Here is a 23,122-nt window from a genome sequence, read left to right as displayed (position 1 = left end):
AAAGGGTGAACATTGACAAAATACACTGATACACTGATGACACTAATTTTTTAAAATTATTAAAATTGGATAGAGCATTGCTCCCTATGTTCAAAAGTTTGGAAACACTTTGTGTCATATGTGTTATCATAGAGACAATATAGTACAATATGGATTTAAATATTTTAATCTATTTTTCTAAAAGAAGTTCCTACTAATTATTTGAAATGTAGAGTGTACATGATGAGTATATTAGAAACATTTAGAAATTTGTAGAAATGCTATGCTAGTCAAAAAAGGTGTTGTAAAATATTGCCAATAAAACCTCTTTCAATTGCCTACATTATCAAACATTGACATCAAAGCTTTAAAACACATTTCACATAAAATCCCTCAAATGATTCAGACCTTTTTCTGCTTTATCACCTAACTTGAGTATTTTTGCAACTCTCATTACTGACTTGACACTTTGCATCTCTCTCTCACACACACTCACTTTGTTCCTTGTTCCCTTGTTAAGTTTCTAATTTTAATTTAAACAAAACAGCGATTCATATGTAAGAGATGAAGGGCAATGTGGTCAGCCTTCTGTGATCTTCAGTGAAACTCAGGCACTTACTGCTGTTGCCTTCAGATCTCTCCAGTTTGCAGACATTAGATGCTTTCACACATGAAGCCTGTAAAAGATTAACTTTGCTGATGACTGTGGCAGTTTCTGTTGTTCACATTAGCTGCAGCTTTCTGTTTTAACATGCTGTCACCCGTCATTCTGTTAACTTCTCTGTTATCATTACCGAGAAATAACATTCATTTAACCCTTTGCACTAAGGCCCAATCCAATTTCTTCTTTTTACCCCTACCCCTTGTTTTCGAGCGTCACCCTAACCCCTTGGAACTAAATTACAAGGTGTAGTGGTTGAAATCTTGCCCTACGAAATGGGACCCTCAAATAATATATATATATATATATATATATATACATAAATAATATTGCTTCATTAACAGGCTACTAGCGCTGCTCTGTGGGTGACCCTGGCCCGTCTTCAGTGATAGCAGAGAAGGGTAAAGTTCAGGAACTTCACTGCTGGGCTTTAGTTACATTTAGGGAATCATTTGCCTTCAAAGAGGGGGACAATTATTTATTAATGCCCACCCCTAATTCTTCAGTGATGTGAAGCTGAAGTCAGCTATTCACCAGCTTCTTGTTCGAATTTTCCCGTTCCACCTTAAGTGGTGCAGCAGTTACATTCTGGTGCTTCAGGCATCAGAACTGCTGAACTATTTAAGGTGGAACGGGAAAGTTAGTTAGCTAGCTACCGAAACATTAGCATGGTATTAGCGATTTTTTATGCTTGTTATGAAGAAAGGACCATAATACATTGAAATGACATTAAACTAAGATAATATCATAGTTTTAATGGAGAAAATACTTACATTTGTGGGGAGCTCGTTTGGTTTGATATGTCACTTTTTAGTGCCAAACTGGAGCTGGCCCAAACTTTGCTGCAATTTAGAATTTAGGGGACTGCAACGGGAACGACATGCATGTTTCCCCTACTTTCTGTTAGTAAACTCTCAGCTAAACGTTCCTGTTTCAGTGTCTTCTGACTGGAGATTTCACCCTCAGAAGTCGAGAGTTATTACTGTCATTTTGCTGTTCTATTCAAATATCATTACATGATTAGATATTTAGTTATGTAGTATCACAAAGAGTTCTGTATTGACAGGTTTCGAGTTTGAGCTTCTGACTTTAAATAAAATATTCTCTCTTCTACTACAAACACAGCTGTACTATGACTTTAGAGTTTAGAATATAAACTGCACATGAACCCTGTATAACACTGATATAACCATGCAGTAAACATGCCATGGCTGGTGTCATATGCTGTCATGACGTATTGTGTCCTGTCATATAAGAGTCATGTTGCCTTACCATTGTCATGACAGATTATGTCCAGTTATATATCAGTCATATTACATTATCCTCGTCATGCCAGATTATTGCATTACTGTTATCTGTCATGACAGATTATGTCCAGTAATATAACAGTGTCATGTTGAATTACCATCGTCATGAAGGGTTATGAACTAGGAATATAACAGTGTCATATTACATTATCCTTCTGGTAACAGAAACTAATATATTACTGACCAAAATCTGTCAAGACAGCAGATGACACGTGCCGTGATATGTTTATGGCACAGTTACATCAGTGTTCAAGTGAAGTGTTATAGGCTGCACCGTCCAGAGAGAGAAATAATTCATATGATTCATATCCATTCATATCACACCATGCTTTTGTTATCATCTGCTTTTGTTATCATCAGTGTTTATGACCTAAGGGTTACGCTTTGATAAAGAAAATCCTAAGCTCACCCTGCAGTCTCTCACATGTCTGTACATACTGAAGATGGGCCTGATTTAGAAATGTAGAAACATCTGGAAATGTTCAGTCCTCTAGCTGGAGTTCAGTACTACACCAAGCGAAGGTGTGACAAAGCAGAAACAGATCAGACAGACAGAAATACAGACAGTCGGCAAGACAGAAACCCAAAGCTTAAAGATTACTGTGAAAAAGATGGCACAGATAGTCAGTCGATGGGCAGTGTAACCTCCAGAATGGAGTTATTGATCTGAGGCCTGGAATTAAGCAGGACATGTGTGACCAAAAGAGCAAATTAAGCTGTATACATACAGTTATGACTTTGGGACACAACTTTTTCTGTGTGTCATTTGAAGAACACTTGCAAAAATCTTAGTTTCACATGAGCGCAGAGACCTTTTGTTCCAACTGTATGACATAAAACTGTTATATACACTGATTGCCTGCTTCATTAAGTATAGCTCCTTATGTCTAATCTCATTGTCCATTTTATCAGCTCCACTTACTATATAGGATCACTTTGTAGTTCTACAGTTACAGACTGTAGTCCATCTGTTTCTCTGCATACTTTGTTAGCCCCCTTTTAACCTGTTCTTCAGTGGTCAGGACCCCCATGGACCCTCACAGAGCAGGTATTATTTGGGTGGCGGATCATTCTCAGCACTGCAGTAACACTGACATGGTGGTGGTGTGTTAGTGTGTGTTGTGCTGGTCTGAGTGGATCAGACACAGCAGTGCTGCTGGAGTTTTTAAACACCTCAGTGTCACTGCTGGACTGAGAATAGTCCACCAACCAAAAATACCCAGCCAACAGTGTCCTGTGGGCAGCGTCCTGTGACCACTGATGAAGGACTAGAGGATGACCAACGCAAACTGTGCAGCAGCAGATGAGCTATCATCTCTGACTTCACATCTACAAGGCGGACCAACAAGGTAGGAGTGTCTAATAGAGTGGACAGTGAGTGGACACAGTGTTTAAAAACTCCAGCAGCACTGCTGTGTCTGATCCACTTGTACCAGCACAACACACTAACACACCACCACCACATCAGTGTTACTGCAGTCCTGAGAATGATCCACCATCCAAATAGTACCTGCTCTGTGGTGGTCCTGACCATTGAATAACAGGGGGGGTAACAAAGCTTGCAGAGAAACAGATGGATTTTAAATTTTAATATGTTTTTAATGAGATTTTAATGTGTTTCTTTTCCGGTTTTGTGTTAAATTTTTGTATATTAACATATTCATTGACTGCATGTTGACTGTAAACATAAAAACATGCCATATACACTGTTTACCTGCTGAAAAGTTTAAAGCTTTTTGGATTGCTAATACAGATAAGTAAGAATTCTGCTTTCTCTGTGGTTTTTGCTGTTGCTGATGATTACATTATATTCTCATTCGTGGTCACCAAAATAGTTTCTGGAACTAATCATTAATCCCTTAGTGGTTCACCATTGCTAATGTCAGGGTGGAGTTTATTTAGATGCAGATGACACGTTTGAATCTTGTTGGGAATCGCTGTTCCTCTTTTAATTAGTCGTGTAATCATGTTTTATGCTGAGAAGTTTTTAAATCCACAGGTGTGACTGTGTCTGCAGCCCCGGTGGCAGAGCTCAAGGCAGATTATACACTCAGCACTTACTTCAGACCGTTAATTGTGTACGTGCATGCACGTGTATCAGGTACACGCAAAGTAAGCATCTGATTTTATGTCACGTTGCACGTGCGTGTGTGACTGAGGTGTGCATCGTTTGCATTATATGTACAGTGGGGGAGGGGGGGGGTTAAATATAGCTGGTCACGTCACATGAAGATGATAATCCTGCTTGCGTCTGAACTGGCATGGAGGACTTTAACAGAGAGATCAGATTAGGACTAAAGAACACTTCAGCACATTCACAAAGCAGTGAGTGTAGCCTTTCAGTGTGATGCAACAGCTACACTTACAGTGAATGGCCATTTTATCGGAAACACCTACCATATAGGCTCACTGTGTAGGTTACGGTTACTGAACGTAGCCTGTTGGGGTACAATTTATCAGCCACCCTCTACCCCATTCATCAGTGGAAAGGGACCACCACAGGACCACCACTGATCAGATATTATTTGGGTAGAGTATCACAGCACAGTGTGACACTGCTTATGGTGCTATTAGGAATGTATGAGGCACAGCATGAACTGACTGTTAGAGATGGGACCTTCAGTTCGGGCCATAAATGTCAAAAAATGATAAAAACCTCTGCTATAATGTAATTTTCTGTTAGCTCACCTATGGGGTTGTAGTAGTATGTTAGCACTAAGCTAACATTTTTGGGCTGTTCTAGAGTAAACACAAACTTTTTAAGCTTGTAAGCTTGTAAAAGACATTATGTGTTTTATTAGAAGGTTGTAGCAGGCATGAACATATATATATATATATATATATATATATATATATATATGTATATATAGACTATGCAACAAGGAATAGTACTAGTTCGAGAAATAAAGTCGTAATATTTCGAGAAAAAAGTCATAATATTTCAAGAAAAAAAGTCGTACTATTTCGAGAAAAAAACTCCATCAATTCCTCAACACCCCTCATTTTAACACGAGGAGGTGCTGCCTTCCCTTTGCAAAGCCTTTGGCCACAATATTAATTATAGTGGTATTAATGCCACTTTAATGTCGTACTTCTATGACTGTTTTCTCTAAATATTATGACTTTTTTCTCTAAATATTACGTCTTTTTTTTCTCAAAATATTACTTTTTTTCTTGAAATGGTACAACTTTTTCTCAAAATGTTAGGACTTTTTTCTCTAAATATCAAGACCTTTTTTTCTCTAAATATTATGACTTTTTTCTCCAAATAGTAAAACTTTTTTTCTCAAAGTATTACGACTTTTTTCTCGAAATATTACAACCTGACTCTCGAAATATCACACCGAACGACTTTTTTCTTTAAATATTATTACTTTTTTTTTGAAGTCTACTATTTTTATTTTTATTAACAGTGGTCCTAAAATGCTGTCATACTAGGCAGCATAGACTGACATAAAACGTATATATATAGGAAAACAATATGTATGTAAATACAATGTAAGAATGTATAGAGTCCTGGCATAGAGCATTCTTAGAAAGCATTGCACCTCCTCTGATGGCCCTCTCATGTATACCTGCTGGCCACTTTATTAGACACACCTAAATTGTCAGAGACTGTTTGTGTTAGCCATCTTCTAGCCTAAGAAGTCTTCAAATCTGAACCTTAATCCCGTTTGCAGACCTGACTTGATTAATCATAGGTAGTGAACTCAACTGTTGATTTAACTGATTGGCCACCTAAGGTCATACCTACCAGCAAGTACAAAATCCAGGACCAGGTGCTGGATGTATGGCCCAGATTCTGCTCTAGGCCTTCATCCATGGTCCATTTCTAACCACAGAACCGTTCATGGCTGGAATGTTTGGGTGGTGATCCCACTCTCAACCTAGCAGTGACACTAAGATGTGTAAACACTCCAGTAACACTGCTGTATCTGATATACTCATACAAGCACCACACACTCTACAAGTGTCACTGCAGTGCTGAGAAAGATCCATCCATCATCTAAACCGCTTATCCTTCTGGGTCGTGGTGGGGTGCTGGAGCCTATCCCAGCTGTCATTGGGCGGAAGGCAGGATACACCCTGGACAGGTCGCCAGTCCATCACAGGGCAGACAGACAGACATACACAGTCACACACACACTCACACCTAGGGGCAATTTAGCACATCCAATCAGTCTGACTGCATGTTTTTGGACTGTGGGAGGAAACCGGAGTACCCGGAGGAAACCCACGCAGACACGGGGAGAACAGGCAAACTCCACACAGAAAGGACCCTGGTCACCCGGCCAGGAATCGAACCCAGGCCATTCTTGCTGTGATATGCGTTTTATTGCAATTGTAAGGTTTTTAAAAAGATCTATATGAATTACATGTATTATTATTATTATTATTATTAGTAGTAGTAGTAGTAGTAGTAGTAGTACCTGATGGACAACAAAGCCTGTTTTTACCTCATTGATTTAACCCTCTGGGTTCGACGAACATGCTGGCGTGTCAAATTAGATGTTTCTTGTGCTTTTATTAATATCTTTGCAGTAATACTGAGCAGAAATACGGTTCAAACAGTTCCTGAATCTGTAGAGACGCCCTTTTGATTCCACCTCATTGTGAGATCGTACGTGACTCACATCAAGAGTTATGAGCCAATGAAAAGAAGTTGAAACACACACTAGCCGCCTCACTCAGGCATGTCAAACTGGGGACCTTCAAGTGCTGTGCATATTAGTGTTTACCCTCATCTAATGCTCTGAATTCAGCTCATGAAGTCCTTGCTAATTAGCTGAAGAGCTGAATCAGGTGTGTTTAATGAGGCACCATGTTGAAGTCTGCAGTGTTTTGGCCTGCAAGGACTGGAGCCTGACACATGCGGTGTAACTGGTGGATTTGTGTGTTTGTCATCTGCCTCTCGCCTGTAATTGGTGGATTCGTGTGTCCAGATTTTGCGTAAAACTGATCACAGACACTGATCACTACGGCTTACCTGTCATACTGTAAACACTTCATTTTTTATTCCGCTGCCTTGAACTCATGAGTCAAGACATGAGTTGTGTGTAAAATGTTCGCAGCCGCTGAAGTTGCTGCAGCTGATTTGGAAAGTAGCGTTGACGATAACATTCATCTACCATTTTATTCATACATTCTCCTACTTTTGTAAATCTAAGACTTTGGTAAACCCATTTTAAGCACCAAAATGATCCGTCCACATGAGTGAAGCTGTTTTCACAACTAATATTAAGAATTTCTGAAGCCGGATTTCATTTTTTCAGCTTTCAGGCAGAATTATTTCTTTACACGGTGGTCCAGGTCAAATGGGTCTCATTATAAAGCTGAGATTGTTCTGAACATTTTGATATATAATATGTGGGTATCATGTCATATTCAAATTACCTTTAAAGGTGAATTTAAGAATATATGCAAAAAAAGAGCCTACAGACCCCAGAGGGTTAATTTAAGTTAGCATGGCTAAAAAGGATCCCAGAAAACTCCAGATAAAAATGTAGATGTATGTTGCATGTGCAAAGAACACATTACATGCAGGAAACATGAACATTAACTCTTACAAGGGAAAACTGTTACATTAGCTAACAGTAGCGATTTGCTAGCTAGCTTGTTTGGCTTGTGTTATTGATTGTTCTCTGGACATTAAGGAGATCAGACTAGAGGAACTGTGAGGTGAGGGGTTTTAGCTTCAATCCAGCGCCGAAGGTTTAAGTTTTTCCCAGACATGCACATCATATCTGCCCATGTGAGAGTATGGTAGTCCTATAATGGCCCCTTTCAGTTGATGAATGGGGTAGAGGGGGGTAATAAATTATGCTGCAGAAGGGCTACAGCTAGTAATTGTACACCTATACAGCACATCTGTGGTGGTGTTTCTAATAAAATGACCTATGAGTGTAGCTGGAAGGCAGGACTACCTAATAGCCTGAACTCTTGTGTCAGAAGCTAACCCTGCTCTTACTAAGTGTGGCCTGAATGCTCTGGTTTGTTAAGCAGAGCAAGTGTTTATTCTGCCTGCGTCAGGTGTTGTTATGCATGCTGTGTATCACAGAAGGTGAGGCTTGTCTGTTCTGAGGCCTGAATGTGGCGAGTTGCTAAGCAGATCTGACGCTCATAGCACAGTCTGTCTCTCTGTCTGTCTGTCTGTCCATGCTTCTCAGTTTCTGTGAGTTCTCCCAGCTCTCCGTCTGTTTGCATGGCGGCCCCACAGGAGTGTCCTGAACCAGTGCAGTGTAATGGAGATTAATGGCTAGCAGCAGTGGAGACCGAGACCGAGACCAGAGTCTGGTTTATGGCTTTTAGTGCCATTTCTATTGCCTAAATAAGGACAACTAAACCCAGAGTTGAAATGTCCATATGGCTCATCACACAGAGGTTTTCCCATGCTCTTGACCCCTCACTTTGGCCAGTTTCCCTCTGTGATGGACATCATCTCCAGCAAAAACTCTCCCATGCTACTATAACACAAACTATGCTTTTCTTTTTTTGGTTTAAGCTGAACCCACCATTTAATCTTTTAACCCTCACCCAGTTTTTGCCTGGCACAGCATACCCAAAGTATGAAAGGTAACACTCTCAAGTTTTTTCTCACTGTCAGAATAATTGTATGGATTACTGAGACAGAGTAACAGAGGCTAGAATGGAGGAATTTATTTCCGCCTGACTCATACATCTCTAAACTGATCTCTGACTCTTGACCACATATTCGAGATTATAATGTCTCTGGGGAAGCAGCAAGGCTCTGAAGGTAACCCAGATAGCAGATAGTTTTGGGCCAATTCCGGCTGTCCTATGTGAGTGTTGGTTGCCTACCGGGTAGATGCTAGGCATGTGGGCCATGCCTACATTTATGGGACAATTCTTGTGTGAACGTTGTGGACCAACAATGTAGTTGGGCCAGATCGGGGCCGTATTTGGGCCATATCCTTTCAGTTTTACTCACTTTACAATGTGTGGGCCAGATCTGGGCTGAGGACCCAGAACAAAACAAGGATGTAGCCCACAAGTGGGCCAGACAAATTTTGCTAACAGGAAAGGACCCACAGAATTGCTAGTGTTTGCCCATCTTGAGATTTCAAGCTTTTAAACATTATATTGCATCACCATATTTATAGTATTCGATTATGTCATTAAGAAGACCATGTCACCATGTTGGTTGGTAAGCTGTAACTCTGATTGTGCTCTGATAGAGACTGTTGCTGCATCTACAGCCCTGCAGGTGGATAAAAGCCAAGCAAAATAGACCAGAATGACCACAAAAAAGAGGAAAAAAATATGTATACGCTGTGTTTTAGCCTCTTATTGACCAGGATATATTTTGGTTTTTCCATCTTTATTTACATGACCAAATCGTAAGGCAAATTATTCAGTAACTGCATGAAATAAATGTCAATTTTTATTTTATTTATTTATTTATTTGTTTATTTTTGTAAAAGTTCCCCTCAAATTAACAGATAATGTGTTTTATGATCACACATATCGCTTAAATTGCTTACAATTTACTGCTGAAAGTCAAAAATCTTAGATGCTCTTTGTATTATTTTATAAAAATAATTTTTACAGAGCAGATCACTGAAGAGACGCCATCTGTTTATAGTTTATAGCCCAGATTTGTGGAAAAATGGGTCGACTTTCAGTAGAAAAAACATTGTGGGTTCAGCTTCTTTTATTATAAGAGTTTAAAATTACATCACCCATCCATTTGACTGGAAAGAAGACAGTTACAGCTCTCATATGACCCCCACCTTTAGAATGTAGCCTATGAAATATGAAAGTTATGAAGAATATGACGAAGTGCGTTTTGGAACCACCGGTGGTCTCAAGGAGTTGAAGAGGTTAGACACAGTCTACAGAAAATGCTATGAGGAGATGAGCTAGATTGGTGGACTGGATCCGTAGAGCTTGCATATCTCCAGAGTTCAGAACATTCCAGTCCATGATATTTTATTGAAACTAACAAAAGTGGCTACCAAAACTGAAAGCTTTTAAATAATAAACTCACACATATATTAAGCTCAAGTAAGCTTTTTATTTGCCAGCTTGTCATTTGAACCTTCTGTTCCTCCTTAAATGATACTGCAGTTACACGGAGGTTCCCTAAACATAAAACGAATTTTGAAACATCAGCTTAGCTCAATAAATGCATTAATTTACCTCAATAAATGATTCTTAATTAACAAGTACCTCAAATTTTCACTTGGAGATGTTTACTGAGCAGCTAACGAGCAGCACAGCGAAGCTACACTCAGCCATTGGAGCTGATGAATGCATCTCCCTGGCTGATCTAACACCACGTCCCAAACCACACACTTCTGTACTTCACCTACTACACTAATGAGTGCACTTCTAATAGTATATGCGCTATTTTTTACTATTTAGTCTGCTAATATGTGGTTTGGAACCACATAATAATGCAGCAGGAATCTCAGCCAGTCATCTGAATACAAACAATTGCTGGACAATTTGATGTATAAAAATGGTGCATAAAAAACTGGAGGCGAGCGCTTCGACGGAAGTGTGTGTGATCTAGAAAAGGTTGACTTCTAAGAATCCCAGCGCTCAGCGTTTACAGCTGCTTGTGCTTCCTCAGCTAACTCTAATGCTTCCTCAGCTAACTCACACTTGCTGCCACTGTGGACAGAGCTGACAAAACAACGATGGGTCACACTGCCTGCTCTTTTACTGGGCTGATTTTGAGCTGGGTTTCTGGTTGGTGGATCTATGCTATGTTCCTTATTGCATTCTTGCTGGTTTCTGCTAATTCATGCTAGTTCACTTTCCTAAGCCTTTCCGGTGCAGGAATAGGCTCAGTTAAACCTATTTTCAATTATATTATTTTATAGAAATATCTGCTTAGAATGGTATTGGTGCACATCAGTCAATCAGTCAGTTAGTTACTCAGCTGAGCTACAGTTAGCATTCGGGTGTGAGAACGTGTTGTGTGACTCCAATTTAAGGTTGGATTGGTGCCGCAGCCCCTGCTCATGGTAGTTGACCCAGTGATCAGTCACACTTTGGGCATTTTCTCAGAAACGTCATCAATCTAAGGCTGTGTATCCATCACACCAGCACAGTGGAGCGGTCGCCCTGCTCTAAAGCACCTAATTCCCCTCATTTGTGAGTTCAGTGAGGTGAATCCTGCAGAGCTGTGAATGTCCAAGGCAGCAGAGTCTGACACCTGTGCACCGTGTGAGAGTTCACAGTCATCAACAGGTTTCAGTACCTCTTCCATCAATTCAGGATCAGTTTGGAAAATGGATTCATATGTTGTACTGTATTACAGTGTGTAGCCATACGGAAATCAGGTATATGGCAATATATGGATTTCAAATATATGACATAAATAGCATGTTGTTACTGTCCAAAGAAAAATAAGTACCTCTAAAATTGTACATTTTACACATGTAGGTAAAATAAAATAATTCTCCTTTTTAAGAATAAATGCTCTTAAATGCTGGAGTTAATGTATAACTGCTAATTCACCCATTAACCCTGAAGGTTGGCACGCAGAGAGCTGGTCACCATAATAACACAGACAACAGCCTCGCCTAGCTAGTGGCTAATGAAACGGCAAAAAGAAAGATTTAAGACAAACATCGATAATTTAGAGACGAATGGACTTATTTGCATTTAAAAGCCCTCAGGTGGTTTCCTGATACATTTAATCTGTAATGAGAGATTGACAAAGACTTAAAAAGTTGGGAAGCGGCTCCCCGAGTGGCGCAACCGTCTAAGCGTTGGCCCTATCATCAGGAGATCACAAGTTCGATCCCTGGTGATGCTACAGCCATCCGTGGCCGGGAGTCCGAGAGAGCACAATCGGCCTCGCTCTCTCTGGGTGGGTAGGATGGCCCCTCCTTCTCCACCCATCACTTAACGCGATGCTAGTCAGCACAGGCGTCTGTTAGCTGACGTAACAGATCTGGCGGTTGGCGCTTTCCTCTGGAGATGTGAAAAAAATGGCTATAGCTGAGTTAAAGCTTAAATCAGAGCAAAGTAAGTTCTAGTATACTTTTTATCCTATACTAGCACATCAGCACATACTGAGACATGTTTACAACCAAGATGGTAAAATGGACATAAAATGTGGCTCCCAAAGTGGTTTGATTTTTGCTGAAAGGACAAAATGGCTCTTCTTAACATTTGGGTTGTGACGCCTGTGCTAGCTTCATGTTATAGAACAGACATGTGTATGATATATATATATATATTCCATATATTATGCATATATGTGTTCACCCACAAAGCAGACATGTATGTATGGTCCACGTTATGCTTATATGTCCAATATTTCATTCTTATATACATGTACATTACATATATGTACATATATTTTGAAATATATGCCTGACTCTTTATGGTACATGTGCATATATAGCCATATATATGTATGCATGAAAGAATGAACGTTTATATGATTGCATAGAAATGAATTATGAACTAATGTATATGTGAAGATAAACTCTGTTGTGCTCATTTACCAATAGAGTCTGAATCTGAATCTGTTGAACGAGGATTGTGCTAAACTCAAATCTGGAATCAAAGCCTCGGCTCAGCACTAACCACCCCACCCCCAACACACACACACACACACACACACACACACACACACACACACACACACACACACACTCTGCCACCAGGATCCAGAGTGACAGGCTGTGTGTCGGAGAACAGCATGTTGATGAGTTTGTGAGCTCTTGACACACTCAGCCCACACACACACACACACACACACACACACACACACTGTGGAAATTAAATGAGGTCATTAACTCGCCCAGTTTGGCCTCAGTGTCCGTGTCCTTGCTGATCTGTGGCTAACATCTGAAACGTCTCTCAATAACTTAACCCTTGGACTCCTGGGCCAATTTTGAGTGATGTTTGTGTATTTTCGACAGTGACATTTACAATTAAAAGTATTTACATGAGTGAAATATGCCCTAGGCTGTTATTTTTAGGAGACCCTACAGTCTCAAGCAAAAGTCTTGTTGATTTTTTAAGTTAAAATAAGTTAACACATTCTAGGCAGACATCAATTTTAAACATGACTCTAATTTTAGTTCACAATTTCTGATAATTTGCTAAAAATACTAGAATTTTGATGGTGGTTAATTCTATGGCTTGTTACTCTGAAAAAATATGATTAACATACATTAGCCCTTTTTTAATTGATTTTCTCTCCTCTTAGATCCATACTGAGTGCTTAAACTCTGTTAGCCAGCAAGATGGACCTTTTTAAGTACTTACGATATTATATTTATTATTCAGATTTACATGGATTGTTACTGTTAGTGCTTTATATTGCTTGAAATCAAGTGAGATTGAATCTAGAAGGGTCACACTGCTTTACCATCATGTTACTCAAAAATGAGTAAAGATAATGGTTAGAACTGTAAAAAAGTGTTACCTTCTGCTTGATTTTGACTTTAACATCTGCAAATGTTCCATAAGAAAACTTACAAGGTTTGCTTTTCAAAATGTCTGTTGGCCTCATATCATGAAGTAAAACACAATGAAGGGCAGCTGGTGCTTAAATTGCGTAAAACACTAAAATGTGAAAAAAGGATGATTTGCAAATATTTTTTTAGAATTAAAGCTGAATTAAATGCTTGTCTTTCATAAACATGAACCGGAAGCTCATAATGGCTCTTTTGTTCGACAGGAGAACCACTGCCGGCGCATTAAGATCCTGGGAGACTGTTACTACTGCGTGTCAGGACTGACCCAGCCCAAGACCGACCACGCCCACTGCTGTGTGGAGATGGGGCTGGACATGATCGACACCATCACGTGAGTGTGCACTCCTCACTGATCTCACTCAGCACTGTTAATTCCTGCTTAGCAGTGAGCCCTCATCAGTCGAAGACTGGCTTACTGTCATTCAGCTTCCTCTCTCCTAACTGTGGGTGGAACATTCCTTTATTCTAAAATTGGTTTGGTGAAAATATAAAATTTAGACAGTTTTCACCTTATAAACAGTGTTGATCAGGCAAGACAGGTAGTGTCTGTAGTTTGTTTCTTTAGTTTTGTACTGGAGCTAAAAAAATGGAAGCAGCGCCGTTTTTGTATGCACAAAATACTCATGGAGAGCATAAAGGCATGCAACTTTATTTATTAGAGAGCTATGTTATATGTTTCTGAAGATTGCAGGGTAGCCTAATAAGCCAAAGCAATTTGTAATGTTCAGTCTAAGACTGTTCATGTCAAGTGTAACAACAAGCTACATTATTCCTAGTAGAAAAGCAAAGCACTGCTGGTCACCAGCAAAATCAGCATGTTGTGTTTTGGGTGCTGGAATTCTGGTCAACCAGCATGATCATGCTGGGTGACTAGCTAATCCAGCATCAGACCAGCACTAGATGAGCATAAACTAACATAAACCAGCTCAGCCCAGCATTAATCTCAGTCCAAAGAAAACCAAGTATCTCCAAAATAGTAACTTTACAGGAGAAGGCAAAAACACTCTTACCTTTCAGTGTAAATCAATGTAAACAGGTTTTATTCCAATTGATTTTAGAGCATTTCTATTGGTCCATTCATCATGACATTTTCACACAATGTAAAGGACAGCGTGTGTTGAAATGAAGGCCACGATGTGTTCCATGTGGTGCAGAAATTTGTCTGTTTTCCATACAGACGTAGTAGTTGCGGCCCACTTGACAGGAAGCTTTGAAGTGCCAAAAGCCTGAAAACTGAAAAAAGCACGTGCTGACAGTGAGAAAACAAGATGCAGGTAGCTACATGTTGTATCACTCATATAAGTTGGCATTATGGTCTCTCACCTCATTAAATATGCTAACCAGCTTTCTAACCTCGGGTGAATCAGAATTGGCTCTGTAATCCTCATGTGTAACACTTTGTGAGTCACAAAATTACAGATTCTACACTCTAAATAGCTCACTATTTAGGGCCATTTGTACTTCAGCCATAGGGCACTCAGCTATATAGCTATAGCTAAATTATAGTGCATTATTTGTTGGTACAAGTCATACTTTCCTCGTCTAAGTAGTGGCCTTTATAGGGAGTTGTTGGTGGGTTCAAACAGAGCTTATGATCAGGGTGTTAGCTTGAAGAATGGAGCTTCTCCAAGTTAAGACTATCTATCTATCATCTGTGTCCCATACACATTAACGGTGAAGAAAAATGTTGTCTTAGCATCTTTCATCTAGCTAAATATTTACTAGTTCTCCTTTTGAGATACTTAATTAGATTATTCAGCTTATTTCTAGATGTTTTATGTGTTTTAAGCCATTTTGTCTAGTGAAAGTGTCTCATTCCATTGGCAGATAACTTTGCTTGTTTCAAGAAATTTTGCTTGAAAAAAGTATTACGTAGTGTCAAAATATGTCCAATAGACATCCAACACCATTTGACATACTCATCATTAACATCATCATCATCATCTTAAACCACTTAGTCCAGATAGGGTCACAGTAGCAGTTGGGAGAGCAGAATAACAGATGACCCTGTCCCCCGCAACTTCCTCCAGCTCATTCTGGTGGCCGCTCCCAAGCGAACTTGGAGATATAATCCCTCCAATGGGGCCTAGAACGACCCTGGGGTCTCGTCCCAGTAGGCCGTGGCTGGTAAACCCTCAGCGGGAGGTGTCATGACCACAGGTGAGGGTTGGGATGTAGACTGACCGGTAAACAGAGAGCTTTGCCTCATGGCTCAGGTCCCTCTTCACCACTCCAACCCGGTACAGTGACTGCATTACTGCTGCCGCCTGTCCCAGCCTGCGGCCGATCTGACGGTCCCTCTTCCCATCACTCGTGAACAATGAATGAGCTGAGACACTTAAACTCCTCCACCTGGGGCAGGTCCTCTCCTCTTACCTGGAATGGGCATGCCAACCTTTTCCGGGCTAGGACATTGGAAAAGGATGGCATGCCCACATATATAACAGTATATAAACTGTGTATATATACTGTCATATGTAAACATGGCCAAAGGTATGTCACATAGCTAAAACAGCAGTAGTAACCATCTTGAGGTCTGAATTCTGCCTGTTTTTGTCCACTTTTTTGTTTTGTTTTGTTTTGTTGTTTGGCCATCCAGTTTCATAAGCTCCCAGTACTTATTAGCTGCATGAGCCCTGTAGCTCCAGTACAAAACTAAAAGCAAACTTTGGAATAAAACTGTCTGAATTTGATTTTTGTTGTCAGACCACTTCTTTTAAGCTTGGTTTAAGCACTCACTGCTAAAAGCAAACTACAAAACTGAACACATATTGCCTTCAGAGCCCTCTAGAAATGCTGCAAACATTGATTTTAAAAAAGTCAAAGAGTTATTCTGCACATTTTGAGTTGAAGGCATCAATCCAGAGCCCTGAAGGTGCTGAGGAGTGACTTCTGTTCACTAATGTTTCAGTTCCTGCTTCATGATCAGCTCTAGTTGCATCAAACATCACTTTCAGTGCTGCTTGTGTACTTTTATTAGCAGGTTGTCACGTACAGCCCAGTGCAACATTCAGCAGATCTCACATCTTGAGAACCGTCCTCAGATCCCTCAGAGGAACGCAAAGTTTCAGTCCATGTGGTGGAACACATTTCTAGGCATCAATGATAAAAGTGTGTTGAATTGGGCTCATCTGATGATTTAGCGTTTTGTAAGTTTCTCCGTGTAGAGAATCAGGGAGTTCTCCATGAAGAATGAACCCTCAGATGTCGAAGATCATAAAATTATTAAAATAATTCATAAATATTTATTTTGTGCACTTAAGTGAAATCAGTTGTGCTTGTTATTTGCTCAAATTTGACCCTAAAGAAATATTTTCTTGTATTTAAACAGCAGTGGTTTTTGTTTAAGCCATATTAGTGGGTAAAATAAACCTCTTCAGAATGTATTTATTATTTTGAATAATTCAATAACATTATCTTTATCATGTGAACACAGAGTTTACATGAACCTGGAAATCATGCGATGTCCATACAGTGAGCACAGTTTCCAATATTCATCACTGACATCCAGTGAGAGCAACATGGTCCAACCAATGAGTGACTATATCTTATATATCATACATGCAGTCAGTGAATGAATGTATCATACATATATATATATATATACAATAAATGAGTGAATATATTTTATATATCATACATGCAGTCAATGAGTGAAAATATCATATACACCATATATACAGTCAGTAAGTAAATATATCATATATATTATACAGTTATATAAAACGTTTGGTCACCCCGGTCAAATCACATGTATTTGTAGATTTTCTTATATATATATATATATATATATATATATATATATATATATATATATATATATATATATATATATATATATAAATATAGTGTGTGTGTATATATATGATGGAAAGAGAGAGAGAGAGTTAATGAATGCCCCCCTATAGCCTCTCGCTCTCATTCATACAGCTGCTGGAGGCTCTCGGGGGAACTGACTTACTATGGAAATACTATGGACTTCATTAACAGGGTTAAAAAAATAGTGCCATTAATAATTTTGCGCACTGACGTGTTTTACCGGCTTAACTTTGACAACTCTAGTAATCACTATTAACATAATAAATGACATTTTTTTACTTAATAAACTGCATTTAAATTTGATTTAACTGTAAAATGTAAAGCATGACTTTTCTTTGAAAACAAGACTAAAAATTTAAATTGTTAATAAATATCTCCTCTTCTACTCACAAACACAAGTGTGGTGAGGATTAAAAGTTTGGAATCTGCACGTTTCACTGAATGTCCTGTTTCACGAGTTACGAGCGAGATGGCCAAGTGTACGAAGCAGAGCTTCAGGGTGTGAACACTGTGGGAGACCTAACAGCATTAACAACAAAAACAGCCAGTTAGAGCTTTTTACTGTGGTCTGTTCTGTTTGAAATAAAGATGCAGTGAAACACTGTTCTTCATTGACAATCTCCATAAGTTTCATGTATTCGGACCCCATCAGGATGCAGGACGGATGCTGGGGGAGCATGAAGGGTCAAGAAATCTCATTTGAACAGGGGAAGAGCGTTCAGACTGGGCTTTTATAGAGAGCATAAAAACACCATGACCATTTATACCCTCAGAGAAAGAGAGAGACACAGAGAGAGAGAGAGAGAGAGAGAGAGATACAGACAGACAGACAGTAAAAGACAGAGAGAGAGACAGACACAAATAAATAAGACAGACAGAGAGAGATAGACAGAGAGAGACAGACAGAAAAAGACAGAGAGAGATACATAGAGAGACACAGAGAGACAGAGTGAGAGGCAGAGAGATAAAGAGAGAGACTGAGGAAGACAGAGAGAGAGACACACAGAGAGACACAGAAAGAAACAGAGAAAGAGAACAGAGACAGAGAAAAAGAAACAGAGAGAGAGAGAGGAGGTAGAGAAAGACAGAGAGAAAAAAGAGTTGGATGACGGGTGAGAGAGAGAGGGGGGAGAGGGAGAGAGAGAGAGAGAGAGAGAGAGAGGGGAGAGGGAGAGAGAGAGAGAGAGAGAGAAAGACCTAGAGAGCAGGGGAGAGAGAAAGAAAGAAGGAAATGAAGCTAGGAAAGAGGAGGGGAGAAATAGAGCAATGAAAAGAGGAAAGAGGAGAGAGAGGTGGGAGGGAGAAAATGAAGTGAAAGAGAATGAGGGAAGGAAGAGACCGATGAAGGAAGAGAGAGAGAGAGAGAGAGAGAGAGAGAGAGAGAGAGAGCGTATTTAAAGCTCAGAGTAAGAGACTGTTGATCTGAGGAGCGTGAACACAGTCTCTGACACAGAGCGGAGGGAGAGAGTGGATCAGACTGCTAATGAATAAGGCAGAGGAGCAGTGGAGGGGACGCAGTGAAGGGGACGCAGTGGAGGGGACGCAGTGGAGGGGATGCAGTGACGGAGCTCACGTCTCTGTGCGCCTTACAGTGTGTAATGTTTTTACAGAACACAGTGTGGATCGGGATATTTCATTGTCCTAATGCTGCTGTGAGTGTGATGATATCCTTGATTACTCTCTGTAATCAGTTATGATTGACGCTTCTTCACCTGTAAAGGGAAAAACCTCGGAAAAAACCTTATAAGACATAAAAACCTGTCACTTTAACGTCCCTCAATTCATGTGAAAATCTTACTTTGGATTTACTTGATGCAAATGTGTACACTGATCCCACATACATAAAATACCCACCTGATTTTTCACACAACCGCTGTAATCAGAGATTACACTGCAAAAAATGATGTCTTGTCAAGTAAAATGATCTTAAATATAGTTAATACGTCTAATACTTCTCCTGTTGAGATTGTTCTAAACTCATAATATGATTATTTAACTTATTTCTGGACATTTTATACTTTTATAAAAAATTAATTAGATTAATTTTAAGTAAAATTATCTCACTATATTGGATAATTTTGTTTGTTTTAAGAAATATGCTTACCAGCAGGCTTATCTGCCAGTATAGTGAGATAATGTAACTTAAAATTCACCTACAATTAACCTAAAATCCCTCAAAAAGTAAAAATGTCTAGAAATAAGTTAAATAATCTTATTTTTTTCTAAAAAAAAATAAATAAAAAAAAAAATTAGACATTTTTTTAAGTGATTTTACTTTAATTTTAGGTTAATTTTAAGTAAAACTATAAAACTATAAGTAAAACTAAAGCAAGATAATCTTACTTGATAAAGTAAAAATGTCTAGAAATAAGCTATAAATCTTATAATAAGTGCACAGCCATCTCAAAATTGGAAATATTGGATATATCAAATAAATTCAAGATAATTTCACTTGACAAGAAACCATTTTTTGCAGTGTATGGTCAAAATATCTGGCTGCAGAGTGGAAGTGCTTGTTATGGTTTTGCATCCCATTAAACACCTCTGAGGTGGTTCTGGGACAGTGTGCACTTTGCAGTGGTCACTAAAGCCGAGTGAAACTGGCAAGAAGAGCAATGTTATCAGCATAAACCTCTGTGGTGCAGAGTTTCTCAGAGCTTCAAAAGCCATGAACGTGGCCTCATAATCACTGCTTGAAAAAGCACTGTTGTTATTGTTGAAACCCGTGCACTCAAAATCCAACCAGATGAAGAACTGCCAGTGGAACATCACTGATACTGCTGACAGACTCTCTCTGACCGGTTTGCACTTTCTGTTCTCTGTAACTGGACATATTCTGCCCTCATTAGAGTAGGCCGAGCAGGTTAGCAGAGTTCAGGCCTTCACAGAAGGAGCTCATTAACAAATGGAAGTAAAGAGTGTGACTTTCTGCCTCCTGTGTGCTTAAAATGACTTTTTAAAACTTGGCTTGACATTAAAACCCAATATAGCGCTGAGCTACACCCTGCTAGCTTGGCTCTAACATGCCATATGAGGAGAATTATCTTAGCACTGTTTAAAAAAGCAGGTTTTTATATTAAATGTTGCTATGTAATGGTTTTATTCCTGTACCTGACCACATAAACAAAATAAAAAAAGTTGAAGTGACTTTATTAGTGAGAGTAATTTGTGTAGGCTGTGAATAGGATCTGCCGACTAAAGCGTTTCTCTCACACAGGCTCAGTTTTTGTTGACAGATCCGATAACAAATTTCAGCACAAAAGCATTCAAGCATCCAAATTATAAACATTATTTATATTTCTGATTAATTCCCATGTTCCTGTCATGTTAGGATGTTCTTAACGTTTAACATATCGACACTGTTGGAACAAAACCTTGCATCTCATTCATTCATTTATTGGCTAAACCGCTTATCCTCCTGGGTGGTGGAGGATGCTGGAGCCTATCCCAGTGCTCACTGGGCGGAAGGGACAGATCACCAGTCCATCACAGGGCAGACAAATAGGCATACACATTCATACCCGGGGCAATTTAGCATCTCCACTTCGCCTGGCTGCATGTCTTTGGATTGTGGTGGGAAACAGAGGCAGACCTGGGGAGAACACAGAACACAGAAAGGACCCTGGCCGGGGAATTGAACCCAGAACCTTCTTGCTGTGAGGCGACCGCGCTGACACTAAATTCTGTGTCAGAATTTCATGATGAACAGACCAATAGAAACAATATTAAATGACTTTGAATAAAATCTTGCTGCATTAACTTCCATTGAAATTTAAAAGGTTTATATATATATATATATATATATATATTATCGCTGATGTTGGAACAAAACATATCTCCATTTTTGTCGTATTTCAGTTTTTGGCATAATTTGAAAATATCTCTTGCCCTTAACATTGTGTATGAATTTCATGATGAATGGACCAGAAGAAAAGGCTCAAAATTATTTAGAAAAACGTCTGGTTCCATTGACTTACATTAAGAGTAAAGTATGTTTTTTTTCCTTCTCCAGTAAAATAATCACTTTGTTCTGACAGCAGGGATATATGTATGAATATAGTTTGTTTACACCTCACAGGAAGTTCTGTCCACAACCCATTTGAAGCATGATGGAGCGCAGGAATAAGGTGGATATTACATCAACACAATTCTTGTCAAAAGTAAATAAAATGTACCCATTAAAAAAAAAAAATACATTTTTCAGTGCGTTTTTCCGAATCTTTTTTCCAACTTCCACTTTGTCAGCATTCATAATTTTTCATATATTCAGTTGGAACATCTTTTAAAGCCAGTTTACAAAGTTCACTGTGTGCTGCTACATTTTCCTTTTTGCTATTAAACTTTTCAATCTGCCAGCTGCAGCTGCTACCAGGTGGCCGGAGCTGCTGGTTTGATGCAACAGTAACTAAGGGAGGCGGGATGTTTCCGAATTTTGCCCACAGTCAATTGCATTTTCTTGAAAGTGTTACTGAGCAGAAGGTTCTTCAGGGAATCACACTTTCATGGACAGAAAATCAGCGGCCTGGCGCCGGATGTGAACAAGTGATTTTCTGCTGTTGGGATTTCAGAGAGCAGTGTAATGTCTAGGGGTCCAAGCACCTGAGGTGGCCACAGGTGTGTTATTGATTGGGTACTTATCTGTCTCGCAGTGACAGGATGTGTAGAGCCTAGTGCAGCATGTCTTCGTTTGCTCCAGAGAATTGTAATACTGCCTGCCCACTCCGCTCTGGTCATTTCCGTTCCCTGAGATTGTGTGTGAATGAACAGCTCTGTGGTTGTGGAACAGTGAAGTGGCAGTGATTTCACTGGGTGCACTCAAACACTAAAAGGGTCTGCAGAATGATTTTTTTCAAACCTGAGCATTCAGGAAATTATCATTTCCTCCCAGAACAGTATTTTATACCTAATTATATTTTAGATTTGTATTTGTGTTGTAAAGAATTAAAAAAAAAAACTGTTAAAAACTTTATTAAGTATTTACTTTCCTATGTAATTTCAACATTTCTTTTGCTTTATTTGTCATGAAGTTTTAGTACAACGTAAAATGAGGTGGCCTATTCAAATTTTGAAAAAAACAAAATCAATAAAATAAAATAAATAAAATAGAAAAGACAAAAATGAAAATAAAAGACTTGGACTTTAGACTAAAGTCCTTTTGCTTTGAGTGACCCTTTAATTATAAAAATTGTATTAAAACAAATGACTGAATGTTCCATTTTGTCACTACTGAAACAATCATAACACTACTAAAACTTTACCAAATGTTTCAGTGGTGGCTGTTTCGGTAGTGACAATTTTAGCTAATTTTGGGCAGAACTCAAAAACACTAGCCAGTACATTTAAACAGCTGTACACACATAATATTAACATATCAAAACATAAAAAAGTTTACTTTGTTGCAGACAATATGTGTTTCGGTGGTGACGATTCTTAATGTTACATGCTGATTTCCAGACTTAGGGACACATATCCTTCAAAACGATGGGATCTAACCGCTCACCATGTGGCCATGTGGGACAGGGATGCAGCCTCACTTCCTGCTCTAAAATGCAGGGGTGTGGCTAAAATAAGGCTCTGCCTACACACTAAAACTCTTTGTTTTGGTAATGACATGAAAACGTGTGACAAGTTTTGAAATTGTGTTTTATTTGAAAATTAAACACAGAATAAATCTAGATCTTTTAGCTTCAGTTTAAGAGAAACCAAAGGAAAAAATAATTTAAAATTAAAAAAAAAATAATTTGGAAATAAAGGGGTTAGGGTTTGTGACAGACACCTCCCAATAGAAAATGCGCTATAAATTATGATTTTGTATACATTTAGCTTATTAGGCTATGCAACAGTCTGTGCCTGTATGCTACAAAGTGCACCTATATGGAAGTACAAAG

The 23,122-nt window shown here is 39.0% G+C and overlaps 1 protein-coding gene across 1 annotated transcript in view; it reads left to right on the top strand.

The window, feature by feature from the left end:
* The window catches only part of adcy1b (adenylate cyclase 1b), a 123,705-nt gene that overhangs the window by 64,637 nt on the left and 35,946 nt on the right, over positions 1–23,122 (top strand). The window contains 1 exon segment of the mRNA XM_036597570.1: positions 13,619–13,746. Coding sequence (XP_036453463.1) covers positions 13,619–13,746 — 128 coding nt within the window.

This window comes from Colossoma macropomum, unplaced genomic scaffold (assembly GCF_904425465.1).
Source record: "Colossoma macropomum unplaced genomic scaffold, Colossoma_macropomum, whole genome shotgun sequence".
Lineage (NCBI taxonomy): Eukaryota > Metazoa > Chordata > Actinopteri > Characiformes > Serrasalmidae > Colossoma > Colossoma macropomum.
The sequence above is the reverse complement of the archived record's forward strand: the minus strand, read 5'-3'. Positions and strand labels throughout refer to the sequence as shown.